This window comes from Pezoporus flaviventris, unplaced genomic scaffold, assembly GCF_033815535.1.
Source record: "Pezoporus flaviventris isolate CSIRO_AGI_PZ_B2104156 unplaced genomic scaffold, CSIRO_AGI_Pfla_v1 ptg000125l, whole genome shotgun sequence".
Lineage (NCBI taxonomy): Eukaryota > Metazoa > Chordata > Aves > Psittaciformes > Psittacidae > Pezoporus > Pezoporus flaviventris.
Genome location: NW_026892673.1, coordinates 283,326 through 307,983, shown reverse-complemented (window position 1 = coordinate 307,983; position 24,658 = coordinate 283,326). Strand labels below are relative to the sequence as shown.

The 24,658-nt window shown below is 47.6% G+C and overlaps 1 protein-coding gene across 1 annotated transcript in view; it reads right to left on the bottom strand.

Moving 5' to 3' along the window:
• LOC133282502 (ubiquitin-associated protein 2-like) overlaps positions 1 to 24,658 on the bottom strand; it is a 152,176-nt gene that overhangs the window by 611 nt on the left and 126,907 nt on the right. The window contains exons 23-26 of the mRNA XM_061478505.1: positions 22,991 to 23,090; positions 22,802 to 22,909; positions 7,073 to 7,140; positions 6,121 to 6,312 (exon numbers count right to left, since the gene is read on the bottom strand). Of these exons, the coding sequence (XP_061334489.1) occupies positions 6,121 to 6,312; positions 7,073 to 7,140; positions 22,802 to 22,909; positions 22,991 to 23,090 (468 nt within the window). The remainder of the gene's footprint in view (positions 1 to 6,120; positions 6,313 to 7,072; positions 7,141 to 22,801; positions 22,910 to 22,990; positions 23,091 to 24,658) is intronic.

Here is a 24,658-nt window from a genome sequence, read left to right as displayed (position 1 = left end):
TTCCTATTTCTGGACTCTAAGGCAGAACACTTTTTTCAAGGAACTTTTATAGTGAGGAAAGGAAATGAATGGGCTGGTGAAACCAAATCAGAGTTGATATGTAAACTGTAAGTGGATGCTTGATTTTTTACCCCCAGAATTACAGTACAAGTGCTCACATCCTGCTTTCCTGCTGCAGCCAGGGGACAGCAGCACCTGCCTCTGCTTCAAACCTCAAAGCCCATCTCTCCACACCACACATGAAGATGGCCTCTTCACAGAATCACAGACTAGCAGAGGCTGGTAGGGACCTCTAGAGATCATCTAGTTCAGTCCCTCTGCTCAAGCCTAGAGCCAGTTGCCCAGGACCATGTCCTGACAGCTCCAAGGATGGAGACTCCACAACCTCCTAGGCAAGCTGTGCCAGTGCTTGGTCACCATCACAGTCAAAAAGTGTTTCCTGATGTTCAGAGGGAAATTTCTGTGCTCCAGTCTGCTATCATGTTGTTGTACTTTGTAGTGCTGGGTTATGATATGACAGAATCACTGATCATGAGACTAATTTGGTATGTGTACTCGTATTGTCATCACCTTTGTCTCTCAGGAGCCATTTGGTGGGAACTATTGATAATTATGCCTTCAGCTTTTTTCCTCAGAGAGGCAACATGTAACAGGAACATCTTCTTCCAGCCAGCCTGCCTGCTTTCCTTCCTTCCAATATCCTTCTCCTCCAGGATAATTACAGTAGTATCTGAGAATTTTAAAGATTTTGAATATCCTTTGAATACTCTTGAAACCAGGCTGGTTCTTTTGCTAGGCAAACGCATGTTGTTGTATATGGTTCAGATCTTGCTTAGGATTAAACAGCTATATGTGGCAACTCCAACCCCTATGAGAAGCACTGCAGCTCGAAAGAGAGGGACTCGGACTCAAGTGACAGGCACTGTGGCTACTCAAACTCTGGCAACAAGGACTGCAGCTACTTCAACCCCAGCGACACACACTATAACTACTCAAATCCCAGTAGCAAGCACTAGAGCTACTCAAACCCCAGTAACAAGGATTGTACCTACTTCAACCCCAGTGACACACGCTATAACTACTTAAATCCCAGTAGCAAGCACTAGAGCTACTCAAACCCCAGTGACAAGCATTGGAGCCACTTCAAACTCTGCAACAAGCACTGTAGCTACTCAAACTCTTATGACCAGTACCACGGCTACTCAGAGTCTGGCAACAGGCACCACAGTAATTTTTATCCCCATAACAAGTACTGCAGCCACTCAAACCCCAGCAGCAAGTATGGTGGCTATTGAAAATTTGGGGACAAGCACTGCAGCTGATTTAATTCCTGTGACCAGTACTGTACTATTCAACTCCCAACAAGAAGAACAACTACTCAGCAGTCTGTGATGAGTGATATAACTGAATCAGAGAACCAACCTGTGTCACTATCAGCTGTCCCTGTACGCAAGAGGAAATGGAAATGAAAAACAATTTGTTCAGTGAAGGAGGAAGAACCAGGACCATCATCAGAACAGGAAGAGCAGGCAGAACCAGAGATAACCTCTTAATCCTTATCCTTGACTGATCTGCGGAATATGCAAAAAGATATCAGCCGTGTTCCAGGTGAGCACAGCATCTGCGGAATCATGGAGAAGAAGTGGGATGGAAAACCCATCTCAATCCTATACGCACGGATATGTGAATTGCAAGGAAAAACAGTTGTAGATCAGATGGCCTGGCATGTCAAAGCCACAGGACTATAAGGCTCTAGTAGACACCAGGGCACAATGTACACTAATGCCATCAGGCTATCAAGGGGTAGAACCCATTTGTATTTCTGGAGTGACAGGAAGATCCCAAGCGCTGACTGTACTGGAGGCTGAAATCAGCCTGACTGGGAAGGAGTGGCAAAAGCACCCCATTGTGACTGGTCCAGTGGCTCCATGAATCCTTGGCATACACTACCTTAGGAAAGGATATTCCAAGGACCCAAAAGGGTAACAATGGGCTTTTGGTATAGCTGCCTTGGAAACAGAGGAAATTAAGCAGCTGTCCACCTTGCCTGGTCTCTCAGGGGATCCTACTGTTGTGGGATTGATGAAGGTTGAAGAACAAGTGCCAATCGCAACCACAACAGTGCACCGGTGGCAATATCGTACCAACCAAGACTCCCTGATTCCCATCCATAAGATGATCCATAGGCTGGAGAGCCAAGGAGTGATCAGCAGGACCTGCACAACCTTTAATAGCCCAATATGGCCAGTGCAAAAGTCTAATGGAAAGTGGAGACTAATAATAGAATATAATGGCCTGAATGAAGTCACACCACCATTGAGTGCTGCTGTACCAGACATGCTAGAACTTCAGTATGAACTGGAGTCAAAGGCAGCCAAGTGGGATGCCACATTTGATATTGCCAGTGCATTTTTCTCATTTCCTTTGGCAGCAGAGAGCAGGCCACAGTTCGCTTTTACTTGGAGGGTAATCCAGTACACTTGGAATCAACTGCCCCAGGAGTGAGTAGAAACACAGCCCTACCATCCTGCCATGGACTGATCCAGACTGCACTGGAACAGGGGCATGCTCCAGAACATCTGCAATACATTGATGACATTATCATGTGGGGTGATACAGCAGAAGAAGTTTTTGAGAAAGGGAGGAAAATACAAATCCTTCTGAAGGGCAGTTTTTCCTTACAACGAGTAACGTCAAGGGACCTGCACAGGAGATTAAATTTTTGGAAATAAAATGGCAAGATGGAAGTCACCATATCCCCACAGATGTGATCAACAAGATAACAGCAATGTCTCCACCAACAAATAAGAAAGAAAGACAATCTTTTTTGGGTGTTGTGGGGTTCTGGAGAATGCACATCACAAATTACAATTTGATTGTAAGCCCTCTCTATCATGTGACCCAGAAGAAGAATGATTTTAAATGGGGCCCTGAGCAACACCAAGCCTTTGAACAAATTAAACAAGAGAGAGTTCATGCAGTAGCCCTTGGACCAGTTCAGACTGGGCAAGATGTGAAAAACGTGCTTTACGCTGCAGCCAGGGAGAATGGTCCTACCTGCAGCCTCTGGCAGAAAGTTCCAGGGGAGACTCGAGGTTGACTCCTTGATTTTTGGAGTTGGGGATACAGAGGATCTGAGGCCAGCTATACTCGAACTGAATAAAGAGATACTGGCAGCTTATGAAGGGGGTCAAGCTGCTTCAGAGGACCCACTGTACAAGAAACTGTCAGAAAGTGAGAAGCGATAAGCATTGGAGATGGAAGGCAGCTACACGAAGTCCCCTACAAGTTGCAGAAACTGCTGAAGGAGAAGGTGAGTCAAGACACTTTGCAGAGGTGAAAGCCATCCAGCTGGCCTTGGACATTGCTGAATACGAAAAATGGCAAGTACTTTATCTCTATACTGACTCATGGATGGTAGCAAATGCCCTGTGGGGGTGGTTGAAGCAATGGAAGCAGAGTAACTGGCAACGCAGAGGTAAACCTATCTGGGCTGCTGTGCTGTGGCAAGATATCGCTGCTCAGGTGCAGAACATGGTGGTGAAGGCACACCACGTAGATGCTCATGTGCCTAAGAGTCAGGCCACTGAGGAACATAAGAACAACCAACAGGTGGATAAAGCTGCTAAGATTGAAGTGGCTCGTGCATTTAGATTTGCAACATAAGGGTGAATTATTTTTAGCCCAGTGGGCCCATGGCACCTCAGGCCATCAAGGCAGAAATGCAACATATAGATGGGCTCGTGATCAAGGGGTAGACTTAACAATGGACACTATTGCCCAAGTTATTCACAAATGTGAAATACGTGCTGCAATTAAGCAAGCCAAGCAGTTAAAGTCTCTCTGGTATGGAGGACGACGGCTAAAGTACAAATATGGGGAGGCCTGGCAGATTGACTATATCACTCTCCCACCAACCCACCAAGGCAAGCACCATGTGCTCACCATGGTGGAAGCAACCACCGGATGGCTGGAAACATACGCTGTACCCCACACCACTGCCTGGAACACTATCCTGGGCCTTGAGAAACAAGTCTTTTGGCGACACAGCACCCCAGAGAGAACTGAGTGAGACAATGAGACTCATTTCCGGAACAACCTTATAGACACTTGGGCCAAAGAGCATGGCATTGAGTGGATATATCACATCCCCTATCACACACCAGTCTCTGCAAAAATTAATTGAGACAATGGGCTGTTAAAAACTACAATGAGAGCTATGGGTGGTGGGACTTTCAAACATTGGGATACACATTTACCAAAAGTCATCTGGTTAGTCAACACTAGGGGATCTGCCAACAGGGCTGGCCCAGCCCAATCAGAACATTTACATACTGTAGAGGGGGATAAATCCTGTGGTGCACATAAGGAATTTTCTGGGGAAGAGGGTCTGGGTTATTCCTGCTTTAGGTAAAGGCCAACCCATTCGGGGGATTGCTTTTGCTCAAGGACCTGGGTGCACTTGGTGGGTAATGCAGGAAGATGGGAGAGTACAGTGTGTACCTCAAGGGGATTTAATTGTTGGTGAAAACAGCCAGTGAATTTAATTGCATGCTGTTGCCTGCTGTATAACACTTCTATGGTAGCTAGATGGCCATCACTGCACTGGGCACCCCCACCGCTCTGGACTTGGGGGCCTAACCCCAACTCCCTTTCAATCATCATATTAACAGAGAATGAATTTTGAGGAATCTGGATGAGTGCAGTGGTGATGATATAAGAACTGGCTTTAGCATACAACAATCCAACACCACACACCATCTCTCCTGCCCTGAAGGACTGTTAATACAAATGGTTCCCAATGTCATGGACTGAAAGAACTCAACCGACTCTTCTAGGGATGGCCCATACACTAAAGGAGTGACATGTGTATGTGTTTATGTATCTCAAGAGACAGAAAAGTTGATGGTATATCAGAAAATGTGGGATCTGAGCATGATGTAACTGTTATGGCATAAGGGGTGGATACTGTCCTGGGTTCAGCTGTAACAGCTGTTTTTCTTCCTTCTTGTGCAGTGCTGTGTTTTGGCTTTAGTCTGAGAACAACGATGGTAACAGACCAATGTTTTAGCTGTTGCTCAGTAGCACTTACCCTGATCAAGGACTTTTCAGTCTCATGCTTTGCCAGTGAGGAGGGGCAAGGGAAGCCAGGAGGAAGCAGAGACAGGACACCTAACCAAAACTAGCCAAAGAGGTATTCCATCCCACAGCACATCATGCCCAGTATATAAACTGGGGGGAGTCACCTGGAAGGGATCAGTCACTGGGTATTGGTCTGCAGGTGGTGAGCAATTGTATTGTGCATCAATTGGTTTCCTGAATTTTTATTTCTCCTTTTTCATTGTTCCCTATTGTTAGTTATTCTCTTCTCCCATCCCACCACGGGTGGGTGCATGGTACTTAGTTGCTGGCTGGGTTTAAACCACAATAGTCCATTGCATCTGGTCCTGTCACTGGGCACCACTGAAAAGAGCCTGGTTCAATTCCCTTCACACTCTTCCTTCAGGTATTTATATAGATTGCTAAGATCCCTCTGAGCCTTCTTTTCTGCAAGCTGAGCAGTCCCAGCTCTCTCAACCTTTCCTCATAGGAAAGACGATCCAGTCACTTCACCATCCTTGTGGCCCTTTGTCTCTTAAATACATCCATGTATCTCTTGTACTTGAGGAGCCCAGAACTGGACACACGACTCCAGGTGTGGCCTTACCAGTGCTAAGCAGAGGGGTAGGATGACCTTCTTTGACCTGCTGGTAGTACCTTGCCTAATGCAGCCCAGGATGCCTTTGGCCTTCTTTGCAGCAATGGCATATTGTTGTCTCATAGTCAACTTGGTGCCCACCAGCATGTCCAGGGCCTTTTCTACCAAACTGCTTTGGGCCCCAGCATATACTGGTGCATGGGGTTGTTCCTTCCCAGGTGCAGGACTTTGCACTTCCCCTTGCTGAATTTCATGAGGTTCCCTCCCCAAGCTGGTCAACAGTCTGCAATCATTGTCAAGGCCCTTTCCCAATGAGCAAAGCAAAAACCAGACATTAGCAAAAACCTCCAAGTTCCTGCTGGGATGTGGGTGGGAGCAATCTGCCCTTGGGCACACTGTAGATATGGAATGGGACAACTCACCTGCCCATCTTGTTGAAGATGGTGATGCAGCATCTGGGAATGAGGCTGCTGATGTGCAGGCAGGATATGGAGAAATGGGGCTGGAGCATAACCTGGGGCAGCACCAGGGTTCAGGGGCCCAGTGGATCCGGGAGCAGAGGGCAGGCTGAAAGGAGATGGTGTGCCAGCATGGAATCCCTGCTTGTCAAACATCTGCATGGGAGGTGAGGGGGGCAGCATCAGAGACTGGTGTGAGCAGCCCCACAGTGACCGGATCAAGAACAAGAGTGGCCCAAACACAAATGACCTGAACTTTTCACCAACCCCATGAGCAAGCCAAGTCACACCTGTGAGCACTTCAGCAGATGAGTTTCAGTTTCTGTTCTCACCCATACTTCTGTACTAATGCCTCCAATATTTTATTTCCACAGCTACTATGCTCCTTTTTTCACTGACCTCTTTTTTACTCAGCAGGACATGGGATGGCAGCAGCTGCCTAAAATCAGCCCTTCACACATTGCATGGGCTCAGCCTGGAATTATTCAACCTACCCAGAGAGGCCCAACAAAAACACAAGAAGAATTTGCAATGAGATTTTCCTCCCCCTTGCCAAAGCTCAACCCAGCTTCCCGATTCAGCTGCTTTGGGTGCTATTTTGATGAAAAACATTAGTCCTTTGCCTAATGCAGCCCAAGATACCATTTTGCATGACATCACACTTCATTTGCACCCAGAACACAGAATGTGTGGGGCAGCATAGAGCACTACACCTATGCCAGCAGCTGCCATCAGGAACTGACATGGCAAAAGCAGTGAGACAGAGAATGAGACTCTTCTCCAACAGCAGAGCCAATGTAAGAAATGCCATAGCCTGCTGACCAACTGGCCTGGGAATGGTCCTAGCCACCAGTGTTCCACAAGGGCAGCCATTAGCCTGGCCTCAGGCTACAGAGGAGGATCCAGTATTATTCACCTGAGTCTTGTTATAGACTGAGCCGCTGATATCAGGTACACCTGTGTTACTTGAGGTCACAGAAACACCTGGAAAACAAACAAAAAAAAGCCATAAACAATGAGAAAGTCAACCACCCTCCATATGCTTTGCTCCAAGCATCCACAACCTCGGTGAATGCATCTTTGCCTGCAGACACGGTACTGCACACCCTGCTGCTACTGCTGGCGATCAGCCTGGCAAGGTTGTCCGCACTGTCAGACCCACAGCACCCCACATGAGAACAGAAGAAAGGACTCAGTTCCTCACACTGCAAAGCAGGAAACCAGCCCACTGGGATAAATCACCCACATCCATGACCCAGCAGTTACTGCTTGGGTTCAAATGCTCTTCACCAGGCAGCACCCAACACTCATTTAAGCTCCAGAAAAGCCAGCTTTCCCCTATGATTAGGGACACATTTGGCTCTACTGCAGCATTCAAGAGCTTCTAGTAGTGCCCTGAGTGATAAGACTCGGCATCTGCTATATATTTCAACACCTGTCCTTTCACATCCTGCAAGAGAATGAGGTCTGCAATGGTCCTCTGCCCTGAGAGAATTAATTCTGATTCAGGCTAGCTTCCACCTGGGCCAGGTGGTGCCACAACAGACTCCAAAGCATTCACTTACCAGCAAGATGACTTTCAAACCAGCCACTCACATTCAGTGTCTTATAAAGACTGTCTCTAATCATTTCACTTGGATTAGAATAAAACCTGTAGTTCCTTTAGCCAGTGAGCTGAAGGTCTAGACTTGGAGGGTGTGCACTGCTCTAAGGTTGTACCCTTCCTAGGACATTGCTCTCTTACAGATTGTGCCTTCACAGATAAAAGTGTGATCAGCTCTTGGCTGAAGACAGTCCAGTTAGCATTTCAAATGCACAGCAAATGCTTGGTATTTGCTTAAGCCCAAGTATGAAGTAGTTAGTGATAAGCAATTCACTCTACTTTGTTGTTGTGAACGGCTTGATGTCCAAATGGAGACTGGTGGTAAGTGGTCCGCCTCAGGGGTAGGTACTGGGACCGGCACGGTTCAATATCTTTGTTGGTGACATGGACAGGGGATTGAATGCATCTTCAGCAAGTTTGCTGATGACACTAAGCTGTGTGGTGCAGTCTGCATGCTAGAGGGAAGGGATGCTATCCAGAGGAACCTTGATGGACTCAAGAGGTGAGCCCATATGAACCTTATGAAATTCAACCAGGCCAAGTGCAAGGTCCTGCACCTGAGTCAGTGCAATACCAAGCACAACTACAGCCTACTAAGAGACTGGACTGAGAGCAGGCCTGTGGAGAATGACTTGGGGGTGTTGGCTGATAAAAAGCTCAACATGAGCTGGCAGTGTATGCTCACAGCCCAGAAAGCCAACCATATGCTGGGATCCATCAAAAGGAGCATGACCAGCAGGTTGAGGGAGGTGATCCTCCCCCTCTGCTCCCATGAGATGCCCCCCTGCAGTCCTGCCTCCAGCTCTTGGAGGCAACAACTCAAGAGGGATGTAAAGCTGTTGGAGTGAGTCCAGAGGAGGCCATGAGGATGCTCTGAAGGCTGGAGCACTTCCATGGAGACAGGCTGAAAGAGCTGGGCTTCTTCAACCTGGAGAAGAGAAGGCTCCCAGGAGACCTCATAACAGACTTGCAGTTCTGTCCTGGTTTCAGCTATAACAGTTGTTTTTTTTCTTCCTAGTAGATGGTACAGTGCTGTGTTTTGGCTTTAGTCTGACAACAATGCTGATAAACCAATGTTTTAGTTGTTGCTAAGTAGCACTTACAATGATCAAGGACTTTTCAGTCTCTCATAGAATCACAGAATACTTAGGGTTGGAAAGGACCTTAAGATCATCTAGTTCCAACCACCCTGCCATGGGCAGAGACACCATGTCGCCCAAGGCTTGATCCAACTTGCCCTTGAAGACCACCAGGGATGGAGCATTCACAACTTCCCCGGGCAAACCATTCCAGTGCCTCACCACCCATACAGTAAAGAATTTCCTCCTTATATCCAATCTAAACTTCCCCTGTTTAAGTTTTAACCTGTTAACCCTTGTCCTATCACTGCAGTCCCTAATGAACAGTCTATCCCCAGCATCCCTATAGGCCCCCTTCAGATACTGGAAGGCTGCTGTGAGCTCTCCATGCAGCTTTCTCCAGGCTGAACAGCCCCAACTTTCTCAGCCTGTCTTCATATGGGAGGTGCTCCAGTCCCCTGATCATCCTCGTGGCTCTCCTGTGGACTTGTTCCAACAGTTCCATGTCCTTTTTATGTTGAGGCCACCAGAACTGTACACAATACTCCAAGTGAGGTCACACGAGACCAGAGTAGAGGGGCAGGATCACCTCCTTCAACCTGCTGGTCACACTCCTTTTGATGCAGCCCAGGATACGGTTGGCTTTCGGGGCTGCAAGCACACACTGCTGGCCCATGTTCATTTTCTCATCGACCAACACCCCAAAGTCCTTCTCCACAGGGCTGCTCTGAATCTCTTCTCTGCCCAAGCTGTAGCTGTGCCTGAGAATGCCCCTACCCAGGTCTAGGATGTTGCACTTGGCATGGTTAAATTTCATAAGTTTGGCATCAGCCCACCTCACAAGTGTGACAAGGTCCCTCTGGATGGCATTCCTTCCCTCCAGCGTATCAACTGAACCACACAGCTTGGTGTCATCATCAAACTTGCTGAGGGTGCACTCAGTCCCACTGTCCATGTCACTGACTGTCATGGTTTAAGCCCAGCCCGTCAGTCAGAAAACACACAGCTGTTCGCTCACTCCCCCCGTCCTCCCCCCGCTCCCGGAGGGATGGGGAGGAGAACAGAAAGAATGTAACTCCCATGGGTTGAGATAAGAACAGTCCAGTAACTAAGGTATAACACAAAACCACTACTGCTACCACCAATAATAATAAGGGAAATAACAAGGGAAGAGAATACAACTGCTCACTACCTGCCGACTGATACCCAGCTCGACCGAGCAGTGATCTAGCCCTTCCGGGTAACTGCCCCGCAGTTTATATAGTGAGCATGATGTGCTATGGTATGGAATACCTCTTTGGTCAGTTTGGGTCAGGTGTCCTGTCTCTGCTTCCTCTCAGCTTCCCCTTTCTCCCTGGCAGAGCATGAGACTCAGAAAGTCCTTGGTCAGAGTAAACATTACTAAGCAGCAACCAAAAACATCGGTGTTATCAGTGCTGCCCCCAGGCTGAAAGTCAAAAACACAGCACTGCACCAGCCACCAAGAAGGAGAAAAACGACTGCTACTGCTGAACCCAGGACAGTATGCACCCCTAATTCCATACCATTCACGTCATGCTCAGATCCCACATCTTCAATATACCATCACTCTTATCTCATATATATACATATATATACATCCACAGAGAGAGACTGAGAGATCATTCCTTAGTGCATGGAACAATCCCTATAATTCTGCTGAGTCCATTCAGTCCATGATGTCAGGCTCCATCTCTTGTAACAGTCTTTCAGAGCAGGAGAGCTGTGTGCAGTGTTGGATCATTGCCTACTGATGCTGGTAGTTCCTTTATGGCAGAACTCGTCTGGTTTCATCAAAGTTCATTCTTTCTTGGGATGATGGTTGGAGGGAAGTCAGGGCCAGTTGCTGGTGACCTGAAGACATCTAGTTGGTGGGCTTATAAAAGTGCTACATAGCAGGCAATAGCATACAATTAAGTTCATTGGCTGTTTTCCCTTAAAATCAAATCCCCTTGAGGTATACATCAGACTTCCCCATCTTCCCACATTACCCACCAAGTATATCCGGGTCCCTGAGCAAAAGCAATCCCACGAGTGGGTTTGCCTTTACCTGAAGCAGGAATAACCCAGACCGTCTTCCCCAGCAAATTCTTTATGTGCACCATAGGAACTTTGTTCCCCTTCTACAGTATATACAGGCTCCATCTGATGTAACCGTCTTTTAGGGCAGAAGAGAAGGCGTGTTGTGTCAGATAGTTGCCTGCTGACGACACCGCTGAACTCCTCTGGTCACTGCTGAGCATGTCTCATTTCATCAAAGTTCGTTCTTTGTTGGGGTGATGATCAGAGGGAAGTCAGGGTCAGTCGATGGTGACCTGACGACAGTACTGGGAGACTCCTGCTGCTGCCACAGGCTTTTTCCATGATTTTATTCTCTGATATGATCCTGACAGCACATATATTTTTAAAGCCCAGAGTGGTGGAGATGGGCATCTAGCTGATGGGCTGTTAAATGTGTTATATAGCAGGCAAAATCATATAATCAAGTTTGTTAGCTGTTTTCCCCCAAAATTAAATCCCCTTGAGGTACATGGCAGACTTCCCCGTCTTGCCACATTAACCATCAGTTATATCCAGGTCCCTGAGCAAAAGCAATCCCACAAGTAAGTTTGTCTTTATTTGAAGCAGGAATAACCCAGACTGTCTTCCCCAGAAAATTCTTTATGTGCACCACAGGAAACTTATCCCCCTCTACAGTACGTGAAAATTCTGACTGGGCTGGGCCAGCCCTGTTCGCAGATCCTCTGGTGTTGACCAACCAGGTAGCCTTTGGTAAATGTGTATCCCAGTGTTTGGAAGTCCCACGACCCATTGCTCTCAGTGTAGTTTTTAACAGCCCATTGTATCATTCAATTTTCCCAGAGGCTGGTGCATGACAGGGGATGTGATATACCTACTCAATGCCATACTCTTTGGACCAAGTGTCTATAAGGTTGTTCCGAAAATGAGTCCCACTGTTTGAGTGAATTCTTTCTGGGGTGCTGTGTCACCACAAAATCTGTTTCTCAAGGCCCAGGATAGTGTTCCAGGCAGTGGCGTGGGGCACAGCGTATGTTTCCAGCCACCCGGTGGTTGCTTCCACCATGGTAAGCACATGGCGCTTGCCTTGGCGGGTTGGTGGCAGTGTGATATAGTCAATCTGCCAGGCCTCCCCATATTTGTACTTTAGCCATCGTCCTCCATACCAAAGAAGCTTTAACTGTTTGGCTTGTTTAATTGCAGCACATTTCACACTCATGAATAACCTGGGTAATAGTGTCCATTGTTAAGTCCACCCCTCGATCACGAGCCCATCTATATGTTGCATCTCTGCCCTGATGGCCTGAAGTGTCATGGTCCCACCAAGCCCAAAATAATTAGCCCTTATTTTGCCAATCTAAGTCCACCTGAGCCACTTGAATGATTGTTTGGTGTTCCACAGTGGACCAACTCTTGGGTACAGGGGCATCTACATGGCGTACCTTCACCACCAGGTTCTGCACCTGGGTAGCAATATCTTGCCACAGTACAGCAGCCCAGATGATTTTACCTCTGCGTTGCCAGTTACTCTGCTTCCATTGCTGCAACCACCCCCACAGGGCATTTGCCACCATCCATGAGTCAGTATAGAGATAAAGTACTTGCCATTTTGCGTATTCAGCAATGTCCAAGGCCAGCTGGATGGCTTTCACCTCTGCAAAGTGTCTTGACTCACCTTCTCCTTCAGCAGTTTCTGCAACTTGTAGGGGACTCCGTACAGCCGCCTTCCATCTCCAATGCTTTCACACAATACAGCAGGACCCATCAGTAAACAGAGCATACTGCTTTTCACTTTCTGACAGTTTATTATATGGTGGGGCCTCTTCAGCACGCATCACCTCCTCCTCTGGTGACATTCCAAAATCTTTGCCCTTTGGAAAGTCCATGATAACTTCTAGAATTCCTGGACGACTGGGATTTCCTATTCGAGTTCGTTGTGTAATTAGTGCAGCCCATTTACTCCATGTAGCATCAATTGAATGATGTGTAGAGGAGACCCTGCCTTTGAACATCCAGCCTAGCACGGGCAACTGGGGTGCCAGGAGGAGCTGTGCTTCAGTGCCTATCACTTCCGAAGCAGCTCGAACCCCTTCATAGGCTGCCGGTATCTCTTTTTCAGTTGGGGTATAGCTGGCCTCAGATCCTCTGTATCCCTGACTCCAAAAGCCAAGGGGTCGACCTCTAGTCTTCCCTGGAGCTTTTTGCCACAGGCTACAGGTAGGACCATTCTCCCCAGCTGCAGTGTAGAGTACATTTTTTAAATCTGGTCCACTCCGGACTGGTCCAAGGGCTAGTGTGTGATCTATTTCTCATTGAATTGGTTCAAAGGCTTGTTGTTGCTCAGGGCCCCATTTAAAACCATTCTTTTTCTGGGTCACATGAAAATGAGGGCTTACAATCGAACTGTAATTTGGGATGTGCATTCTCCAGAACCCCACAGCACCCAAGAAAGCTTGTGTTTCTGTCATATTAGTTGGTGAAGACATTGATGTTATCTTGTTGATCACATCTGTGGGAATCTGGCAATGTCCATCCTGCCATTTATTCCCAAAAATTGAATCTTCTGTGCAGGACCCTTGACCTTGCTTGTTTTAAGGCATAACCGTTTTTTGCAGGATTTGGATTATTTTTTTCCCTTTCTCAGGGACTTCTGCTGTATCACCCCACATGATAATGTCATCAATGTATTGCAGGTGTTCTGGAGCTTGCTCCTGTTCCAGTGCAGTCTGGATCAGTCCATGGCAGATGGTAGGGCTGTGTTTCTACTCACTCCTGGGGCAGTCGATTCCAAGTATACTGGATTCCCCTCCAAGTAAAAGTGAACTGTGGCCTGAACTCTGCTGCCAAAGGAATTCAGAAACATGCACTGGCAATATCAAATGTGGCATCCCACTTGGCTGCCTTTGACTCCAGTTCATAATGAAGTTCTAGCACACCTGTTACGGCAGCTCTTAATGGTGGTGTGACTTCGTTCAGGACACGATAGTCTACTGTTAGTCTCCACTCTCCATTAGACTTTTGCACTGGCCATATTGGGCTATTAAAGGTTGTGCAGGTCCTGCTGATCACTCCTTGGCTCTCCAGTCTATGGATCAGATTATGGATGGGAATCAGGGAGTCTCGGTTGGTGTCATATTGCCGCCTGTGCACTGTTGTGATCACAATTAGCACTTGTCATTCTTAGACCTTTAGCAATCCCACAACAGAAGGATCCTCTGAGAGACCAGGCAAGGTGGAGAGCTGCTTAATTTCCCCTGTCTCCAAATCATCTATACCAAAAGCCCATCAGTACCCTTTTGGGTCTTTGAAGTACTCTCTCCTGAGGTAGTGTATGCCAAGGGTGCATGGAGCCTCTGACCAGTCACAATGGGGTGCTTTTCCACTTCCTCCAAGTCAGGCTGATTTCAGCCTCCAGTACAGTCAACTCTTGGGATCCTCCCGTCACTCCAGAAATATAGATGGGTTCCACCCCTTGACAGCTTGATGGCATCAGGGTACACTGTGCACCACTATCTACTGGAGCCTTATACTTCTGTGGAACTGATGTGCCAGGCCATCTGATCCACACAGTCCAGTAAATCTGATTGTCCCCTACCTCCCCCTGGCTGGAGGCAGGGCCCCTCTAATAGTCATCAAATTGGTCACTTACATCTTGTTGATAGGGATTAGTCTTTATCACAGGAGCTGGAGTAAAATCAGCTCTTCCACTCCCATCTGGGAAACTGCTCACCAGAGACTGAAACCGCAGCTCTCATGGGATGATCATCCTTGACCTTTGTTCTCCTCTTCAATTCACACAGCCATTCCTCCAAAGCTGAGGTAAGTTTTCCATCCCACTTCCTCATGTTTCTCTGTGATCCTCCAGGTAAAACCATAGGGTTGCCTGTGGTGTGTACCTCCTATATCTTCTCTCTCAAGCAGTAGGATGCCTTTTGTTAATAGCTGAGACGTGGGTTGGTACACGTGGAAAGCTGGATAGATTGGATATATCGTCTCTCGTTTGAGGTCCTGGGACAGTTTTTCCACAGCTGGTGTGATGGAAGGGGTGAGATTGTCTTCAAACTCTTGGAGTTAACAAACCAGTTCATCTGCTGTTGGTGGTTGTACGTCATTCCAGGTTATTGCTGCCAATGAGTGGGCATATGGTGATGATTCATTCCTTGTAAATTTCCACCACATGGGTCATGTACATTAGACTTCATCTGGATCTATGGGTGCATCCCCGGAATTTGGCTTGATGTGATAGATCATCTCTACAATGGCTGATTCCCTCAAAGACTGGATGCCTTTCTCTAGAGTAGTCCACTTGGCTGAATAACTCATAACATCGTGCTTGTATGGAAACCTTTCTTTCACAGCTGCCAAGAGCCACTTCCAAAGGCTGAGGGACTTTTTCCCTCTTGAAATTGCTTTGTCAATTCCTCCTTCCTTGCAAGTGATCCCAGCTGCTTGGCTTCTGTACCTTCTAGTTCGTGACCATCTGTGGCGGCAGTGTTCTCATGGGAGAATGGATAATTGGTACATAAACTCTGAATAATCCTGAAAGATACAGCAAGGCCATGAGAGGCCCAAGGAAGCCTAAACAAGCAAGATAAGAAGAAGCTGGAATTCACAGAGTTAATGAGAACTGTAGACTGTTGGCAAGCTTTTGAGGTCAAGTTCTCACACCTGTGCTTAACCAATTATATGTTAGTCACTTAGGGTCTTCAAGACATGTATCCAATCATAATATGTCAAATCACTGTAAGTGCATGTAAGAAATAGTATATAAGGAGTTAAGGCTTTGTAATAAATGGCTTTTGTCTGATCATATTGATCTCTGACTGAGTCCATATATTTTCTGCGGCAACCATCGGCCCCATTGTCCCAGCGTCAGAGCAATGAGGTGATGATGTGCTCCCCTCGTTGACAGGTGAAATCCTTTCACATATTCCGTAGCTCGGTTGAGGTCCGGGGTTGAGATGTCACCTCTTCTTCCTCTGATTCACATACTAATAATTCCTGGACAGATGCTGTCCCAGGTGGTGAGCACATTGTTTCTTCATCTTGCTTCATCTTTCTTGCCTCTTTTTTGCTTTTCCCTTTGTGTACAAGGGCAACAGATATTGATAAAAATTGGTCCTCTGGTGTGGCTGCTGTACTTGAGATTGTGGTAGCTGCGCTGTCTGCTGTACTCAGAGTTTGGGTAGCTGCTGTACTTGTCACTGGGGCTGGTGTAGCTCCTGTGCTTGGAGCTGGAGTAGCTGCGTTGTCTGTTGCTTTGCCATCAGATCCAGGGAGAGTTTTTTCCTTTTGAAGGTGCTGCGTAGTGTTTAACAGGGCTCTGTAAGCACAGGCCAAGCCCCAGCACGTTGCCATAATTCGTCCCTCTCTGGTATGACCAGGATGACAACACACATCATTTAAGTGTTTTACTAGTTTTTCTGGATTTTGCACTTGTTCAGTGGTGAAGTTCCAAAGCACTGGAGGGGCCCACTGGCCTAGATACTTGCCCATACTATCCCACACACCCTGCCACTCATGTCCAGCCTCGGGGAAAAATCTCTTGGTCCTCCTATATCGTCGTCTAACCCTAGACAAGACCCAAATCCGACTCCACTTAACTTTTGAGATCAGACAAAATGGTTGTGGGTAAAACACACTCTATGAATGCCAGCATGGTGATCCCCATCACAATCAGCAGGCAGGTCCCAAGGGTACCCAAAGGCCATTCAAAACCTTCAGAACTCTCAAATGATGCTGTAAGCGGTCTGGTGGAGGAGCTGGGAGCTTAAGGGAATCTCTCCCTCATGGGTTGACCACCCGAGGAGGAAAAAAAAAAATGTATAATTGTTAAACACTTCTATTATATACTTCCCAAGGTATAGAGGTGGTGATCACACTGGGAACGCAAGCCAGATCAGTTTCATGGTCAATGATTCTATTGTATTACAAGTCATTACCATAAAGTACAATGACACAAGAACCTTAGCTCAAGGCCCCCAACTGATAAACACTAACACAGCAAATACTGGCTCTAAGTAAGGTATGACATGCTGGAACTATGAGATCAAGAGCAACAACTTTGAGAGCCAGTAAATCAGCATTGTGACGAGTGACTATTAATCCAAAACAATGATTGCTTATCACAAATACGATTAGACACACTCCAGTCAAATCTGTCATTATCTCAAACCCTCGTGCCCCACATTGGGCGCCAAAAAGAACTGTCACGGTTTAAGCCCAGCCTGTCACTCAGAAACCACGCAGCTGTTCGCTCACTCCCCCCTTCCCCCCCCTTCCTTCCCCTGCTCCCGGAGGGATGGAGAGGAGAATAGAAAGAATGTACCTCCCACGGGCTGAGATGAGAACAGTCCAGTAACTAAGGTATAACACAAATCCACTACTGCTACCACCAATAATAATTGATGGCTTGGCTTCGCGAATGAAGATTTGGGAAGGGCTATACCACACTTACTACAATCATGATGACCAAGGGCATGTGGGATAGGCAAATCTGGTAGGACAAAAGGCTGCTTAGGCAATCAGGAAGTTTCTGACCAGGACTGTTATCTTCTGGGGCAATCTCTAGCGACCAATGTCCTGATCCACCCGCATGCAAGGTTGGATCTGCAGCTTCCAATGCACCTTGGCACCTGCCATTTCAACCCTCGCCTGTTGCTACAGCCAAGTGAGAGGAAACCCTTCCAGCCTGCGCAGTGGATTTTTTAGGTGAAGTGCAGCATGTGCAGAACTGGCCCCACCCTTTACACCTGAGGTTTATCTGCCACAGACTAGCTAGCTAGGACGGTGACAGCAAAGTCCTCAGGTCGTAGGTTTTGTAAGAGTGTCCTTCTCTTAGATGGAAGACCATACAAGGCTAGATGAGCTACATCTGCCTGAGTTTGAAGTTAAGAGATTTTCTTCTCCTATAAGGATAGCTTGTCTTCGCTAACGAAGATTCGGGAAGGGCTTTACCCACACATTCTGAACAAGACTGTCATCTCCTGGGTCAATCACAAGCGAGTGATGACGCAACAGCACAACATCAAACGTCATTTTAATCTCATAATGACATGTCTCAAGCTGGGCATGGGGAGGCTTAGTCTGGGTATTAGGAAAAATTTCTTCACCAAGAGGTGATCAAGCATTGGAACAGGTGGCGCAGGGAAGTGGTGGAATCATTGTCCCTGGAAGTGTTCAAAAAACATTGAGATGAGGCCTTTAATGACATGGCTTAGTGGTGGTTTTGGCAGTCGTGGGGTAATGGTTGGACTTGATGATCTTAAAGGTCTTTTCCAACCTGTTTAATTCTAGAATTCTACAATTATGACTTACAGGCGTTCAGTCATAAGCCAATAATAATAATGATAAGGGAAATAACAAGGGAAGAGAATACAACACCTCACCACCCACTGACCGATACCCAGCGTGACCAGAGCAGCGCTCTAGCCCTTCCAGGTAACTGCCCCACAGTTTATATAGTGAGCATGACGTGTTGTGGTATGGAATACCCCTTTGGTTAGTTTGGGTCAGGTGTCCTGTCCCTCCTTCATCCTGACTTCCCCTCTTCCCTGGCAGAGCATGAGACTCAGAAAGTCCTTGGTCAGACTAAACATTACTAAGCAGCAACCAAAAACATCAGTGTTATCAGCGCTGCTCCCAGGCTGAAAGTCAAAAACACAGCACTGCACCAGCCACCAAGAAGGAGAAAAACGACTGCTATTGCTGAACCCAGGACACCGACAAAGATGTTGAACAAGACCATTCCCAACACAGATCCCTGAGGGACACCACTTATTACGGGTCTCTAGCTGGACATTGAGCCATTGACCACAACTCTTTGCGTGTGGCCATCCAGCCTGTTCTTTATCCACTGAGAAGTCCACCTTTCAAATTGATGTCTCTCCAATTTAGAGACAAGGATGTTGTGCTGGATAGTGTTGAACGCTTTGCACAAGTCCAGGTAGATGATGTCAACTGCTTTGCTCGTATTCATCAGTTCTGTAGCCCCATCATAAAAGGTCACCAAATTGGTCAGGCAGGAGTTGCCCTTAGTGAAGCCATGTTGGCTGTCACCAACCACCTTTTGTTCTTCATGTGCCTTAGCATGCTTTCCAGGAGAACCTGCTCCAAGATTTTGCCAGGCACAGAGGTGAGACTGACTGGTCTGTAATTCCCCAGGTCATCCATTTTCCCCTTCTTGAAAAAGGGGTTATATTTCCCTTTTTCCGGTTCTAGGGAACTTCACCTGACCGCCATGATTTCTCAAATATGATGGACAGTGGCTTAGCAACTTAATTTCCTAGCTCTTTCAGGACCCACGGATGGATTTCATCAGGTCCCATGGACTTATGTACCTTCAGGTTCTTAAGATGGTCTCAAACCAAATCCTCTCCTACAGTGGGCCCAAGGTCTTCATTCTCACAGTCCCTGCATCTGTCTTCCAAGACTTGGGTGGTGTGGTCAGAGCCTTTGCCAGTGAAGACTGAGGCAAAGAAGTCATTAAGAACTTCAGCCTTCTCTAAATCCAGGGTAGCCAGTTCACCTGATAGCTTCCAGAGAGGGCCCACGTTGTCCCTAGTCTGTCTTTTATTTGCAACGTACCTATGGAATCCCTTCTTGTTATCTTTCACATCCCCGGCCAAGTTTAATTCTAACTGGGCCTTAGCTTTCCTAAGGTGGTCCCTAGCTTCCCAGACAATATCCCTGTATTCCTCCCAGACTGCCTATCCTCGCTTACACCTTTTATAAGCCTCTTTTTTCCCCTCAAAGATTCCTCAGCAGCTCCTTATCCATCCAAGGAGGTCTCCTGGCCTTCCTGCTGCACTTCCTTCTAAGTTGGGATGCAACACTCCTGAGCTTGCAGCAGGTGATCCTTGAATATCAACCAACAGTCTTGGGCCCCCCTGCCCTCTAGGGCTATATCACATGGAACCTTACTAAGCAGGTTCTTGAAGAGGCCAAAGTCTGCTCTCTTGAAGTCCAGGGCAGTGAGCTTGCTGCATGCTCTTCTCACTGTCCTGAGGATCTCAAATTCGACCATGTCATGATTGCTGCAACCAAGGCTGCCCTGGAGCATCACATTTCCAATGAGCCCTTCCCTGTTGGTGAGCATGAAGTCAAGCATGGCACCTCTCCTTGTTGTCTCCTCTATTACTTGCAGAAGGAAGTTATCTTCTACACAATCAAGGAATCTGCTGGATTGCTTGTGCCGGGCCATACCCTCCCTCCAACAGACATCAGGATAGTTGAAGTCCCCTATGAGAACAAGACCCTGCGAGTGTGAGGCTTTTCCTATCTGTCTATAGAGCGCTTCATTCACCCCTTGATCAGGTGGTCTGTAACAGATCCACACAGTAATGTCTCCTATCACTGTTCTCCCTTTAACCCTGACCCACAAACTCTCTGTTGACTGATCACCTGTCCCCAGACAGAGTTCCATACTCTCCAGCCTATCCCTAACATAAAGGGCAACTCCCCCTCCCCGCCTGCCAGGCCTGTCTTTTCTAAAGAGCCTGTAACCTCCCATCCCAACACTCCAGTCATAGGAGCCATCCCACCATGTTTCTGATGCCTCCTATATCATACCCCCATAGACATGCACACATGTCTAATTCCTCTTGTTTGTTCCCCATGCTACGGGTGTTTGTATAGAGGCATGTGAGCTGAGCTCCAAATGAAGCCGGTTCATTGGCTGGAGCAGCTGGAATATCTCTACATCGCTCCGAGCATTTATTACAGGTGCTGGCAACTGACTGGAAGTGCTGGGATGGAATGATGCTCCCCTCCCCCAACACATCTAGTTTAAAGCTTCCTTGACCAGTCTGGCAAGCCTCCTACCAAAACCACTCTTTCCCTTCATTGTCAGACCAGCTCCACCAGCCCCCAGTAGACTTGGCCTACTAAATTGAGTCCCATGTTCTAGATACCCAAACCCCTGACTATGACACCACCCTTTTAACCAGTTATTAACCTGGCCAATCCTCCTAGCTTTTTTAAGGTCCTCCCCTTTATCCTGGACAATTGATGAAAAGACTATCTGAGCTCCAGAGCCCCTAGCCACCTCCCCCAGGGCTCTGTAGTCCTTCTTTATGTTCTCTGGGCTACTGCTGTCTATATCACTAGCACCCACATGGACGACTAGAAGTGGGTAATAGTCAGTGGGATTTACTAGACCAGGCAGCCTCTCTGCAACATCCCTGATCCATGCCCTTGATAGGCAACACACCTCCCTTGAGACGGGGTCAGGCCAACAGATGGGTTCTTCTGTTCCTTTCAAAGTAGAGTCCCCTACTACTATGACCCACCGCTTTTTCCTGACAGCACCAGTAGTGATCTTTTTCACCAGTGCATCAGCTATTTGTTCCTGGTGCTAGTGTGTTTCCTCATTAGCCCCCTGCAGAACAGCAAAGCTGTTCTGGGTGGGGACAACAGATTTAGGAGCTTTTAATTGTCCTCTTCCTCCTTTTTTTGTTTGTTACTATTTCCCAGCTTCCTGGGTTAACGGCCTCTTTCTTTCCTCCATGAGCTACAGTGGATGGTTGAGGCCCCTGCACAGTTTGGGCCTGGAGCAAGCAGTCCTGTTTCCTCTAAGCTTTCCTGACATCTTTCAGCCTATTGACAGCGTTCCACAGCTCAGCCACCTGCTGTAGAAGGACATCCACCAGGGCACACGAAGTGCAGCCCTGCCCATTGTACACCCTCGCCTCAGGAGAGCAGTGCAGGCACTCTCTACACCAAGTTCTGCACTGCAGCCTCCCCTCTCATCGGCTCTGTCTGGGTGCCTAGGCTGGCCACTGCCAGGACAGCCAGAGCAGAGCTCCCAGACTGGGCTCTGGTCATAAGATGAGTCCTCACCATCCTGCTCGCCTGCCTGCGCAAACTGCCTCCACCAGCCCTTTTTCACCGCACTCCTGGTCACTCGAGCTCCCTGGGGCAGGTTTTTAACCAGTCAGGGCTGGTACCATCCCTCCTGGCACCACCCCCTGTGAGTCAGCTGCTCACATCAGCTGAGCTGCTGGCTCCTGGGCAAGTCCTGTGAGGACTTGAGGCTCCCCAAGTGGCTCTTGCCACTCTGAGTTGAGGCTCCTGGATGCTAAGCTTCCCCCCGCTCAGGTGTTGAAGGCATCCTCACTTGAGCTAGTCACCTCAGTAATTGACCCCTCAGCAACTGACTCATGCTCTGCCAGGACGGAGCAGAGACATAACACCTAACCCAAACTAGCCAAAGTGGTATTCCATACCACAGCATGTCATGTCCAGTATATAAACTGAGGGGGAGTTACCCAGAGGGGATCTATTGCTGCTCAGGTCATGCTGGGTATCGGTCAGCAGGTGGTGAGCAATTGTACTGTGCATTGCTGCTGGTTAGTGGTTTACTTTTTTCCTTTCCCCTCGTAGTTTTATATTCTCTCCCCTTGTTATTTCCCTTAGTAGTAGTAGTATTATATTGTACTTTATACTTCTAGGCACAAGAATGTGATGAGTTACAGGGTGTACACACAGCAGCTGAAACAACAGCCCAGAGATATGTGAACAGACAGCTATCTCAATTACCTGTCAAGAAATTCAAACTATAGCCTTCATTTGGCAGAGGACCATTTCAGCAGCAGCATCTAGATGCTTAGGCTTCAAAAACACAGCACTGTTGCAGGACCACTATATTCTTCAGCAAGGAAAATTTGGCAGAGAAAACAGCTCACCATTTCTCCCCAGTATAATTGTGGACAAAGCTGCGCATCAGCCACAAATCCTTACACAAAGTTCAGCTGTGAGGTTTTGAAAGAACACTTGGGCCATTAAAAAAAAAGTATTTTGTATACAGAAGATGGAGAAACAGCTTGGATCATGACCCTGTTTAGATCTGGCTGCTGTGTTCATTGCACAGCACTGGGAATTGACCCTACTAAATCCCACTCAATATCAACCTCAAGTCTCATGTTACCTTTCCCTGGTCCAGTGCCAGCAGATTTGTTTTGTGCTTGAGATGACCCACTGTATCCTCCTTTGCTGTAATCTCCAGGAGCCGTTCCCTGTGTTAATTCATCATAGCCTGCCAGTGTGTACAAGACAAGGTGTTAGAGTGTACAAGCAGCTGGGCAGGCACTCGTGAGAAGAGCAGTGGTAGGCATACCTGCCCCGTAGCCGTGCTGTCCATAGCCACTCACTTGCTGAAAAGGAGTCGATGGGGTGTTCAGGTTGACTCCATGCTGTTTTGCAGATGCTGGAGGTACCTGGACAAAGGGAGGGAACAAAAGGCCCTGGTAAATGGGGAACAGCACGTAAAACACAAGCTCCCTCTGCCATCTAAGGGGGAAGGCACCTCCACCTCACGTGGGAAATTTAATCCAGAGTTGGAAGCAGTAGGATAGCATGGAACACGGCACTCATGCTTCCAGCAGTAATTTGCTGTAGTGGCTTTATATGAGCCTCAAGTTTTCTGCCAGACCCACACCTCTGACTGCAGTGTAACCATGTTTCAGAACAGGTTGCGTATTTCTTTCATATACTGACTGTAAACAGAAAATTCTCACCCACAAACCCAAGAAGGAGCAACCACAGTGCCATCCCTCCAGAATCAAGTGACACACCAACTCTTTTCTAAAGCTGTTTCATAAAACACAGTCCTACAGGGCCCTAAAAGAGACTCATTTACCCTTCTGCCTAGAGCATCACTTGTTCCCAAGTAATATCCTCCCTCCTGAGAATACCAGCCCTGCTCTCTGACTTAATAGGGTCTCCCCCATCCTCAAAAGGACTTCCTAGGCATTCAGCTCACTGACTCAGCTTTCTGACTCTGCAGAGGCTGCTACAGGCTTTCAGGAACACTTAGTCCATGAGCCGTAGCTGTCTCCTATTTACAGTAATCTGTGCAGGAGTCCATGAGTTCTGGCCTTTTAAATTTCCTGTTTTCTCGGGGAAGAGACTGCAGCTATTTTCTAATGCTTGCACATTTTTTTAGAACCCTTGCAGACTGGGGAAGATGACTACGCTACTGTCACGAGACCACACCTGGAGTACCATATCCAGTTCTGGGACCCTGTCCTTGGTTCAGCAGTAGCAGTCATGTTTCTCCTTTGTGGTAGCTGGTGCAGTGCTGTGTTTTGACTTCCAGCCTGGGAACAGTGCTGGTGATACTGATGTTTTCGGTTGTTGCTAAGTGATGTTTACCCTGACCAAGGACTTTGTGAGGCTCATGCTCTGCCAGGGAGGAGGGGAAGCTGTGAGGAAGCAGAGATGGGGCACCTGACCCAGGCTATCCAAAGAGGTATTCCATACCACAGCACTTCATGCCCGGGGTGGGGGGTAACTGGGAGTTACCCGGAAGGACACGGGCTTCCGGGTGGGACTCGTTTCTTGGCCGGTGGTATCGTATTCTCTTCCCTTGTTATTTTCTCTTATCATTGTTGTCGGTGGTGGTAGCGGTGGTGATTTGTGTTGTACATTGGTTGCTGGACTGTTCTTGTCTCAACCCATAGGAGTTGAACTCTTTCGATCCTCCTCCCCGTTCCTCCGGGAGTGGGGAAGAAGAGAGCCGCAGGGGGGAGGGGGTCTTCGATTGCTCTCAGCCCAGCACCACTCACTGGGAGTGAGTGAACAAGCTGTCTGGCTAGGGTTTAAAACATGACAGTTCTTTTGGCACCCAACGTGGGGCATGAGGGGTTGAGATAACGACAGATCTGTCCGGATTAATAGTCACTCGTCACAATGCTGATTTACTGGCTCTCAAAGTTGTTGCTCTTGATCTCACAGTTCCAGCATGTCATACCTTACTTAGAGCCAGAATTTGCTGTGTTAGTGT